Genomic DNA, 12,081 nt, shown 5'->3' on the forward strand with positions numbered 1-12,081 from the left:
CTTTTGGCCAAAAAGATTCAAAGGCTGCATTAACAAAATCAGCAAAAACCATCTTTCTCTGATTGGTGTTCAGCGACACCCCGTGGTAGCCTAATGTATTTACATTAAATCTATTCGATTTCTTTTCAATCTATTCGTAGCTGTAGCTCTTAAGTTTTTGTGTGAATAAACGAATCAAAAGTCTTAACACGAATCAGAACAGCACACTTCCAAGTGGTTAATACTTGAGTACACGTCAGATGTTATTTTATTCCCTATTCATTTGATACAGATTGAATGTAACTTAAATTAAATTTATGAATGCAGTAATAGTATGCTAAAATAGTTGACTTTAGGCTACGAAATTTAAATGGGCACTTCTACACACAGCCTGTACCATGGTATAACCAATTAGGCTCACCTTGAGTGACGTCACTACTAGCGCGCCCCGATTGGCCACAGGTTACGCAGCGTCACGGAGCGTCAGGTATTTACCTGAAAGTGTATTGCAACGTTTGGGTACTAACCGCAGCCAGCCGCTGTTGATCTCTTCAATAGGATGGTAAGATGGCATTTTCATCTTGGCTGAAAAATAATATGGTTGTTGTGAGCTGTTAATTAGCATCATGGCATTTTAAGAACAAATAATTGTCCATATTTAAATACAAGGAACAAAAAGTTAAGTTAGTGTTTTAAACTGTTGCATGCTTCACTGGAATAATAGAATATGTCAAAGCATGTGTAAGCGTGTAATACTAGTGTAAGCGTGTAAAGTGGATTTTCATTGTTTTTTGTTTTTGTTTTGTTTTGTTTTGATATTTAAGTAACTTTCTAAAGTAATAATTTTTATAGGATATGTGGTCCGATGAATCTCTAGCCAATTCGTATCCACGTCCTCTTATGCACACAAACAAATTTCATAACGGCGTTAATCTGATGTTTTCCCATGTCACACCCAGTATTTCTCAAATGTAAAGCATTTCTGCATCTGTGTACAGTGCTCAGGAGCGAGTGTGATGTGTCGCGTACCTCTAGTGTCCTACCTCCAGAGACTAATTCCTCCTTTGTCAGTTCTATTGAAATGTAGGAAAACTGCTGGACCCACCCTGCGTTGTATGACTGAAGGTCTGTTTTGTTCAAAGAATCCTGCTCCAAAAGGCTCACAAAGCTACAAGGTAATGTTGGTAGTTTAAGTGAAACAATAATTAACGCTGTTTCTTCTACTGACAAAAATGTTAGTCTGTTTATTCCCATTGGGTTTACTTATTTGTTTATGTGTTGCTCAGCTTCTCAGTTCATGTATTATATTTGCAGATAAAACAAATATGGAACCAACAGGTGGTGACGATATCACACAAGTGGTATGCCTGGAAACAGACCTGCAGGATGGACAGTAATATCAACAAATAACATTCTTTAGAACAAAATATAAAACCTATTCAGGAGTTAATTGATTATTCATTATTCAACTATCTCAACAATAGTTTCCTTAGTGAGTGAATGTCTGTTTTTTTGCAATACAGAATGAAAGAGGTTGAGGTTGCCCATCAAAAAATTCTGCTGGTTCGTAATGAAGGCAGGTTTAGTGCTGTGGGTGGTCTGTGTACTCACTTTAGAGCTCCACTAATCAAAGGTAAGCAATTCCTCCACTTGGCTGAATGCATCCTAACAAACAGACCCTGTCGTTCAGTTTTTAATTTGCAGTGTGTTTACATTATTGGCTATTTAGAAAACAGTAGATGTGTGCACTATACTAAATAAAACTTTTGCATATAGGATCTATTGATATATATCCCAGTCATTTGGTAGGCTACTTTGCTAAACTTAAAATATCCTTTGTCTATAATGTTGTTTTAGTTATTTTCACTCTGCAAAGCAGGCCTACTGTAATTAATCTCTCATGTATTGAAATTCAAACCTGCAATTCTACAGTTTCAGTAATTCTATAAGCTCATTAAAGTTTGGATGAACAGGGACCTTGACAGGAAACAGAGTGAGATGTCCTTGGCACGGGGCTTGTTTTAACACTACGACTGGAGATATTGAGGAGTTCCCAGGTTTAGACTCTTTGCCCACATTCAAGGTATATGACACATGTAGGCCTATGCACTGTGGTTTTAATTAACTTTTAACAGGATTTTTTTTTTATGTCCTCAAAACACTGGTATTTCTCTTCATCTTTTTAAGGTGAAAGTTGAAAATGGTAAAGTATATGTTACTGCAAATAAAAAGGTTAGTTTTAGTGCCTTTGTGTTTGCCTGATCATCATGTTGCATCAAATGTTCAATGCACATAGAAAGCACAGAAAAAGCAAGTAATAACCATGTAATACTCATTTGTACCATCATAATATTTCTGTTTCATCCTCATACCAGGCACCGACTAAGCGTGTTAAGGAAATGAGCTGTAGAAAGACTGGAGTTTGTCACACTGTGCTCTTGATTGGAGGAGGTGAGAATTTTAATCTTTGAATATATTTATATATAGTAATGGTCTCTGAAGTTCAAGCCTAGAATAAGTTCAAAACAATGACTGCACGGAGATTTTGGCAAAACCATGAGCTCACGTGAAATTGTTATAGTTGGCTAGCTCCCCTTTCAAACCACTGTCCTTTCTTGTTGCTTGGCAATAAAAGGTGAGCGTATCACATAGGCACTGAAGTTAGTCACGATTAGTCAGCAGTAAATATTATTTCACACCGTGAAACCTTTTGTACATTGCCCACTGGGAAATTAGGTTGCAGTCTTGTATAACCTTCAGGGCATTTTCCTTTTGTTGTGGGCACATGATAAGTAGTCACAAGATATGTAGTCCTTACACTCACAAGATGCTTCATTACAAACATTGTAGTTACATGTTGAGCAGGTACAAGCTAATCAGGCACAGCAGAAAGTGTATGTCTGAGACTGGCGTTTGTAAAAAGAAATGTGACTGGTGAGAATATATCCACTATAAAATGTGAATGATCAATGGTAATACTTTTTTTTGGTTTACAGCATGACACAATATACAGGCAATGGCAAGTACTAGTGAGGAAAATGAATATTTTAGTTTTTGAATTGGACTGAATTTTGAATTAAATTGGATGGATGGTGTACAAATTGTGTTTTTTATACAGTAACCTTTTCACTGTTTGTTTATGTATCCCCATGCACTATGGTGTTTGTGGTGTGTTTTCATAGGTCCAGCTTCTCTGCAATGTGCAGAGACTCTACGGCAGAACAACTATGGTGGAAGAATTATTATAGTCACCAAAGATAAATATCCCCCTCTTATCAAGACCACGCTGAGCAAGGTGAGAGCAAACTCAGTAAAGCAGCTTCAGCTAGTGCGGCGTGCGTGGAGCAGAGGCTCAACAAAATCCCGCAAAGTGACAGAAGAGTGACGAAAAAAAAACGTTTGTTTTTGTTGATGCTCATTTTGTCTCCTGTCCTTTATATCCCATAGGCCATGAATATAGAGGTTGAAAAGATTTTCCTTCGCCCAGATGATTTTCTGCAAAAGCATGGCATTGAAGTGTGGACAGAAAAGGAAGTGAGTGGAGGTGGTACTCACCTAAAGGAGCACACCTGGTGTGAGAGGGGGCACCAGTTACAAAACACCAGATGTCACTCTTCACGGTTACTGATTTCTTTTTCTTTACAGGTGGTATCCGTGAACACAAAGAAGAAAATAGCCACCCTGTATGACGGTACCAGTCAGCACTATGACCAGCTCCTGATCGCTACAGGGGCTAGGTCAGTTCCTTCCTTTGCACTTCTTCTCTTTCTTGTGTGTGTTTTTTCCAGATAACGATAGCCGGCGGTTGTGTTTGTATCACGTAGAGCTAGAGCCATGCAGTGTCCTGGTGCCGAGCTGGAGAATATAAAAGTGCTGCAAAACTACAGGGACGCATCCGGAATTTATCGGCTGAGCGTGGGCAACAAGGCCGTTATCATCGGAACATCTTTCATCGGTACATTCTGCACCTTGCCAAAATAATCTGTTTGGTAATATGTTTAGTGACTTTCAAAGCGTTGTTTTTCGTTCCATTTCAAAAGGAAAAAGAAATGTATGTTTTAGTCTAATTGCATAATTTAAAAAGGTTTTCTTTGTTTTTGCAACACAGGAATGGAGGTAGCAGCTTATCTTTCTGACAAAGCAGCCAGTGTAGCAGTTGTGGGCAAATCCAAGTTCCCTTACCAGCTTTCACTGGGACCAGTAATTGGGAGAATGGCTATGCAGGTCAGAGAATATCTTTGGTTTCTGCGTATAAGTTTAGTTGTGAAACTGTTCTTGTGGTAAGATTCTCCTGTTTAAAGATGCTAGAGGAGAAGAATGTGAAATTCTACATGAGTAATGGCGTGGCTAGCATTCGAGGTGAAAACCGAAAGGTAAGACTGAACAGATCAAAGAGCATTGCAGTTGTGCTATAAAAAAAACCCAGAACCCATTGTAACATTTGTTTTTGCAGGTCAAGGAAGTTGTGCTTCAAAATGGTGAAGTCCTACAAGCGGATGTTGTAATTGTGGGAATTGGTAAGTGCAAAAAGACCATATCCTAATGGTAGCTTTGCAGAGGTAGATTACACCATTTCCATGCATCTGATCACTCATTTTGTGTTAGGAGTCATCCCTAATTCTGACTTCCTGAAGGGGAGCACGGTGCAGATTGATTCAAGAAATGCTATTGTTGTTGATAAGGTGAGGCTTCCGCATATTGTATGCAGCGTATGCACCGCTGGGTGATTGCAGCCATATTAAAGAAGCTTGTAATGTGTGTTTTCTTTGTCTGAAGTTCATGAGAACCAATGTCACAGATGTCTTCGCTGCTGGAGATGTGGTGTCTTTTCCTCTTTCACTTTCTGGACATAAGAAGGCCAATATAGGACACTGGCAACTGGCACAAGCACACGGTACTGAATTTGGAAACGGCAAGGATTTGATAATGTTAGGGTGGAGTGTAGCCTACATTACATGAAAGCTTGCATCACAGGACTACGTTAGCAGGGCCCCTGCTGGCCCTTTACGGACCTCAGATAGCTGGAAGCTGTGGACTTAGCAAGACGTCCAACTTCCAACATTCATTAGGACATTATAATTAGCTGCAGAACTAGAACTAGCTGCCTCAAAATTTACCAGGTTTTTTCCCCCTCAAAATGAGCTTTTCTATCAGATGCTGAACTGTAAGCAACATCAGCTAGCTTTAATACATGTGTACATTAAATTGCTATCAAACAAGCTTTAACAATGGATTAGGTTTATATATATATATATATATATATATATATATATATATATATATATATATATATATATATATATATATATATATATATATATATATAATTTTTTTATTGCATCTGACCACAGGTTTCAAGAACTGAACAGAATCATGGTAAAATTAAGGTGATAATGAAATGGTAAAAAAACAAAGGCGTTTAGAAAATAGAGCAGTAGACATGATGAAGCACCAGACATATTCAGCAGGGATTATTACTCTATCAAAGTAGATGCCAGTTATATAGTATGGACCACATTAAAATTTCATCCATGGTTTCAGCCCAGACTGTAAAATAATAAGGAATAGTATTAATAAACTGGAAAATAACATGATAATAATTTTGATTATCTGATTTTAATCTTTACTTAAGGGAGAATCGCTGCTTTAAACATGTTAAGGAAGCAGACTGAAGTAAACACTGTGCCGTACTTCTGGACTGTGCTGCTGGGACAGAGTATCCGATACACAGGTGACCACTTGAAATGAGCTTTGCTATTGAAATATTAAATGCATTTTCAATGAACAAATTACCATTATTTTTCTATTTATTTTATTTTGTCGGTTTTGTGTTATTTTTCCCAAATTAATGCAGGTTATGGCGAAGGCTACACGGACATTGTTTTCAAAGGAAATGTTGATGAGAGAAAGTTTCTTGCACTTTACATAAAGTAACTTCAAGATATCTCACTACTCATTAAGTAACTTGTTAAAGTGTCAGCTAAGATGATGCTGTACATTTGTGGCTATAATCGTTCTCTCATCTTTTCTCCATTAATGATTTAGGGATGAAGAGGTTGTAGCAGCAGCCAGCATGAACTTTGATCCTGCTGTGTCAAAGGTGGCAGAAATAATAGCAACAGGAAGGAAAGTTAAAAAGTCACAAGCTGAGTGAGTGTCCCGCTTTGGAGTCATGGCCTGAATATCGCAGATAACCCAGGACCTAAACTCTTTGTCCAGTATGCCTGGAAAAGAGGCTTAGGTACATCAAATTGTACAAAACATTAGGAAGGTTTAGTAGAAATGCCCTTGACAGATAAAATGGCCATGTTTGTAAGACCCTGCACAGCCAGTCAATGCACTGCAGGCAATCTTGTCAAAATCACAGAGGTTTGCACAGTTTGAAAAAAAGGTTTATTTATTTGATAAGGATGATTGTAATTTCCTCAGAGTATGGTTAGCAATACCACTACTACTACTACTAATAATAATAATAATAAAAATAATAATAATAATAATATGATTATATGAACAAGTACAGAATTCTACTCTTGGAGAATTCAGCAAGACAACATTTAATGACCTTAATGATCATTTAATGCAGTCTGTCAGGCATTCTATAATATATGAAGGTGCCAAACCAATTTTAAAAGTACTTAAAGTAACTATTACAAAAGAAAGAAATCAAATAAACAGTTCTAAATGAAGAAGGGGGTGTAATAATGCAAGAATAGTAATGTACTCCCTATTGTCCCTTCTACTACAAATTAGTGCTCTAGGGACCACAAGCTGTTCTCTGTTAATAGTCTTATTAGTAAGATAATGTAGATGTAAATTAGGCATTTTAATAGTAAGTAGCATGATTTTTCTCTTATTTTGACCTCATTGAAACCTCAGATGTATTCTGCTGAAATTGTACAGTATTATGAATTTATGTTTGTGAGTGAAATTTGGTCATTCATTATGTTGTCTGGTTTCACAGATCAGAGGACCTCAGTTGGCTGGAGAACATGCATCTACAGTGCTAATGACTACTGGCTCTTTATGGGTTCATATGGATCTCTGCCTTTAAGTTTTATATTAGTATTTTATGTTGTCTTTACATTGTTTTTAGTTAAAATGAGTATCTGTACCCATGTTCACAACATTAGACCAACAATTGCATTAAGTCTTGAGAGATAACAACTAAGTAAAGAATATGTTTTATAACAAATTAGATCAATTTAATTAGTTTCCATAATAATGTTATGTCTTTAATTTAGATATTTTTAAAGGGATTTAAATATTTTACTATGAAACAAACATTTAATGTAATTATCTGTGAATTCATGAAGAATTACCATTGTTTCAAAATGTAGTGGTTAACATTATTACATTGTTCAGGTTTTTAATATGTTAGGATTTATTTGTTGTTGATGTTATTGCATTGTTTGTGTTTTTAACATGTTGGGATTTATTCCCCCCACACACACACACTTTGTTTTAATAATGATATCCACTAAATTAAGCATATTTTATGCAATATTCAGAAAGAAACTATGCATGGTTTGAATTGTCTTAAGCATTTAAGCAAAGTCTAAAGTAAAATAAAAATGTGATGTATGAGTCAAAATGTCAGAACAGGTTTTTAATATTTAAATACATTAATGATAATACTTTGGAACAAAATAACAGTATCCAATAGCTGATCCAGAGAAACATCTAATGGAGTGGTGTTCTTATTACACCTATCTTACCCAAATTAATGTAACTCTGAGTCTTTTCAAGCTGTGTATATTTATCCGTGAATCTATTTGAGATTTGTATGATATAGGCCATGTTATTTTCTGATCGAGTCCACACTTTTTGGGTCTGGAAAAAAAAACAAACTTTTCTCGAGTTCTATATTATTGTTTAGGAAATCCTTTTGGTCCAAAAAATAAATGTAATACTTAAATTCCTAATTAACTTTTTCAAATACAGAGTCTGATGACATGATGTATCCTTTTAAAAACATAAGCGTGGGGGAAAAAACTTTGTTAACAAAAAAGTAATGGCATATATAGACACGTAAAATATATGCTGAAATAGTTAACTATGAAAGTAGCCTAAATATTAAAATCTAGGTTAAATGTGTGTGCAAGTGTACACGTTGTTCGTGTGATTGGTTTGTCTTGCAGCGCCTGTGGGGGAGTTTGCTGAGTGCGGGCAGTTTCCCGGATGTTGTTCAACATGGTGATAAGGGCTTGACTTTTGACGAGCGTATTTAGCCCGTTCGGCTAATTTTCTAACCGTGCCTAAGTCGGAAAGGACGTTAAAGAGGAATTCATGAAGTTGAACCCTTAAAAGAACGCACATCTCATACCAGGTAATTCATGTGTCGTTCAAACGGTTTGTTTAAGCAGCGTTTGTTCGATTAAAAAAAGTTGGGTGAAAATAGCAGTTTCAGTGAGTTCTGTAAGCTATCTGAATATTAGCTAAAGGTGCTAGCTAGCACACCTACTCCCTCACATGTATGGCGCATAGCCAGTTAGCTAACCTACATCTTAATGTCGCTCGTATTTGTTAGCATAAATGTTGATGACTAGCAAATCTCTAACGACACTATTTTACTCAGGCAGTTTAGACTGGGACGACTTTCAATCCTAACTAATTTCTATTACGTCAGTGAGTTTTATTATTATTGTTTCCTTTGATATCACACGAGCTAGCTGACCAGCTCCGTATCTGTTGCTTTAGCTCGACGTCTGAGCATAGCTAGCCAGCTAGCTAATTGTTGGCTAGTTACCAGTTTTGGTAATTATCTAGCTAAATGTTAACTTTTCTGATATTTTAGCTGTAATCGGAGTTTAAAACGTATCTTAGCTAAGATGGTTTCATTCGGATGTTTGGCTGAAAAAGTGGCTGTTGACCCTAGCTAAGATGGGTAGGTGATGTATAACGTAGATGGTTGGTAAGGAATTTTAAATTAGCTAGCGCTAGTTAAGATGTTCGCTTAAACTGGCTGTTGTAAACGGTTATGTTGACGTTATCATCATGACATTTACTAGCTATAAGTAGATCGTCGATAGAAATGTAGTATAGTAATAATGTCGGTTTCCAAAGTCTAAACGACTCCAGCCAGCCAACTACTGCGATAAAAGCCCAAGTATGCATGCTATTTGTTTCGGTTAACTATTTCTCACAGCGAGTTAGACGGCTGTAGTACTCAAGGATGGCGTCGGCGATCTTCTGGATTGGCGAAATATTCAAGGTTGAACTATTCACTTGGTTTGGTTGTCCTCCAAAAACTTTTGGAAAACTACTTTATTTTGATCTCGTGTTTCTCGGATGAGTACTTTGAAGCCGGACTGTTTTTGTGGATGCTCTAGACAAGACGGGTGCTCGTGTCTCTTGGGTTGGATGGTGGTCTTACTGCAGTGTATCGTGTGTGTTTGTGTTTACTAAGCATAATCGTATCCTGTTTAAAAAGTTAGCTAATGTCCTGTCAGAACATCCAAGATAAAATAAAATACATTCTTATCATTGATGGTTGCCCGAGTCCTTCGCTAAAAATTGTCGACATTGTCCTATTTTTAAATTTTTTAATTTGCCTAGTATTTGCAGCACCTAGAAGGTTGCTGTGCGGTGTAAGGAGGTGGTCATACCCAAGTATAAAGAGGATTTTTTGCTTTGAGAAAAGAGCTGGATTGGCAGTAGACCAATGTGTGGTGTAATGCCTTGCCTCCCTCTCCCCGTGGTTGAATTTACTGACCATTGGCATTGCTATGCAAAGTAAAGTACTTTTCCCAGCTGTTTAACCCTATATTGTTTGGTCTTTAGTGAATTCAGCATATCTGGGCCCTTTAGCATGAATTGTGTTATGCTAGTGGCTTATATTTGAGACAGTATAAAGTAATGTGTACGCAGCATTTGCAAAGCATTGTGGGATGTGGTAACGATGGAGCTCTTACAGCTGCTGCCCAGTACTTGAATGGCATGTTGATTTTGTTCCCCATTGCTTAGGAAGAGAAGAGGTGCTGGTGGTTTGGTTGGGTTATGCAGGCCTTCCCCTGGGCTGTTCTATGAGGGCATGACAGCACCTTTTTATTTCCGATAAATGGGGCTGAAATGTAAAAAAAACAAAAAACAAAATTCTTCTCATAATGGCAAAATTTGAAACCTTTTGAAATGACTGGTGATGAACTGTATTCCCAGATAGCATTTGTTAGTTATAAGGAAAAATGGATGGAATACTCGTCTTGCAGAATTGAAAACTTTAGTAGAAATATCACTAATAAAGTGAATATAGTCACTGTCTTTGACCTCTTAAGTCTGAGACCTTTGAAGGTATATGGTAGCTTCATGCCATCAGGCAGATCTTGTAAGCTCAGGAAAAAATAATGCTATATAATTTCTCATTACTCAGTTACAGGCAACGTTTTAAAATTGTTCGTTTTTCTGGGAACTTTACACCATCACACTTTCATATGTTCTAATATGTCAGCAGATGTTGGTGGAATATGTGTAATTTAGACTTGTTGGTTTGATTGCACAGTTTAAATGTATGGGTTTATTAATGGTGTGATAATCTTTTAAAGGATTTGTCTTTAATGGTTGTAACTAGTGTGGTGTTTTTTAATGGAAGGCCACAGGGAAGTAAGCTTCTATGGTCTATCTCAGAGATGCTGACCACAGAGGAGTCTTTATCACTTTTCACCAGTGCATAGTGGTTGTCATCTGTATGCCATACTCAACTAGTTAGGCTGCCATGCACTTCCTTAATGTTCAGGCACAACTGACTTTTCCCCCAAGGAAATAAAATATGATGTAGCTTGTGCATGTTTCATGCAAAAATATGTGGCATATACCTTTATAGTTTTGTTGACTAGTGTACCCAAATGATTAAGTAGAATAGTTGTTAGTAAGGATTTGTTTTTGTTGAGGAGGTTAACACCTGATGCTGTCTTTTCTGTCCACACTGTTTGTTTGTTTTGGGACACACAGCACTTTCGGTGGGAACATCTGTTCCTGTGCCTCACACCTGATGGGGTTTTGTACTATAGTGGTGTTGGATTAAATTGATGTTCTTTGGGGGGGGGGTTAAATGATATGTTAATGTTTTAGAGAAAGGGAGAAATCCAGGCTTAGTTTGGCCTAGTCATATAAGATTTTTGAATTTGGGATTGCAGTTATTCATGATTACTGGCAGTAACTCAGTTGACCAATGCTTTGATTAGTCTGACTTGTCTATATATTAATATCTTCAACACTGTTTTGGTCTAATACAAAGCCTTAAGGAAATATGGATATCCAATGTATTCTATGAATCATGTGACCAGTGTAAGGGATTTTCTTCCTTGGCCTTGCGTACTTTTTAGCAGGCTTTGTGATATCATCCTCTTCATATCCTATCTCTAGGAGATGGGATTTTCTATTTGCTACTTGTAAAATGGAATGAGAACAAATTCTAATTTTGGCTGGGGCCACTTTTGTACAAATGCATTACCGTGGATAATTCAGAATGCAACTTTGAAAAAATTATATTTCTGCTGAAGGTGGTCTTTCTGAAAATCACCACCACAAAAGAATTACAAAGGTAAATAATTTGCCTCTCACCTGAATCTTTCAAATCCAGTAGTTTTCAAAGTGCTGAAAAGTTAGACTAGTGCTTGGCTGTCTGAGTCATTCTTGTAAGCTAAAGTTTTTGCAGCTTAAGAAATGGCTGGCGCATGCATATGTGCTGTCAACTAGTTTCATGTGGTCTTGCGTTATTGTTTCTCATGTAATGCAAATAAATTTTTTAGGCAACCATCATTATTAAAACTTTTTTTTTTTTTTTTTTTTTTCAAAGTTCAATCTAAAGTGCTCCTGTGCTTTAGAAGACTTCAGTCAAGGTCCACTTCTTTATTTGTTTAGGCTTTAACATAATTCAAATTTGTAACTGATATTGCTTTCGCTGCAGCAGCTAATCGATGAAGAGATATTTACAAATATGTTCAGAGGAATATTCTTACAGACTGCAAATCCAGTTACGGAATTTGCAATTGGGTCGGTAACCTAAGACATAGTACAATGTTGGGCTAAATGATTTTATTGAATAGTCTTATCTCCATGTTTACCAATGTTCTAGTGAAATAATGTTGATTGTCTTTATGCCAGTCA

The 12,081-nt window shown here is 36.8% G+C and overlaps 1 protein-coding gene across 2 annotated transcripts; it reads left to right on the forward strand.

The window, feature by feature from the left end:
* Positions 1-413: 413 nt before the first annotated feature.
* Positions 414-7,295, forward strand: aifm4 (apoptosis inducing factor mitochondria associated 4). Of its 2 annotated transcripts, none has more exons than XM_081700320.1 (20): positions 414-541; positions 1,051-1,154; positions 1,294-1,372; positions 1,503-1,612; positions 1,953-2,062; positions 2,167-2,211; positions 2,355-2,430; positions 3,162-3,274; positions 3,427-3,513; positions 3,625-3,716; positions 3,804-3,934; positions 4,088-4,203; positions 4,281-4,352; positions 4,433-4,496; positions 4,585-4,661; positions 4,756-4,873; positions 5,612-5,710; positions 5,834-5,909; positions 6,019-6,129; positions 6,941-7,295. In XM_081700320.1, exons 3-20 carry the CDS (start codon positions 1,305-1,307, stop codon positions 6,984-6,986), a joined length of 1,611 nt encoding a protein of 536 aa, XP_081556446.1. In that variant the 5' UTR covers positions 414-541; positions 1,051-1,154; positions 1,294-1,304; the 3' UTR covers positions 6,987-7,295. The 2 variants fall into 2 exon arrangements, with proteins under 2 accessions (XP_081556446.1, XP_026853593.3); XM_026997792.3 differs by having other exon boundaries at positions 419-541; positions 6,025-6,129.
* Positions 7,296-12,081: the final 4,786 nt, after the last annotated feature.

Source organism: Electrophorus electricus, chromosome 17 (assembly GCF_041902795.1).
Source record: "Electrophorus electricus isolate QZ-2024a chromosome 17, ASM4190279v1, whole genome shotgun sequence".
Taxonomy (NCBI): Eukaryota; Metazoa; Chordata; class Actinopteri; order Gymnotiformes; family Gymnotidae; genus Electrophorus; species Electrophorus electricus.

Coding starts and splice junctions, on each gene's coding strand:
- aifm4 (XM_081700320.1), top strand. CDS start 1,305: ATGGAACCAACAGGTGGTGACGATATCACACAAGTGGTATGCCTGGAA. Junction 3,935..4,087: donor CATCGGAACATCTTTCATCG/GTACATTCTGCA, acceptor TTTGCAACACAG/GAATGGAGGTAGCAGCTTAT. Junction 4,662..4,755: donor ATGCTATTGTTGTTGATAAG/GTGAGGCTTCCG, acceptor CTTTGTCTGAAG/TTCATGAGAACCAATGTCAC.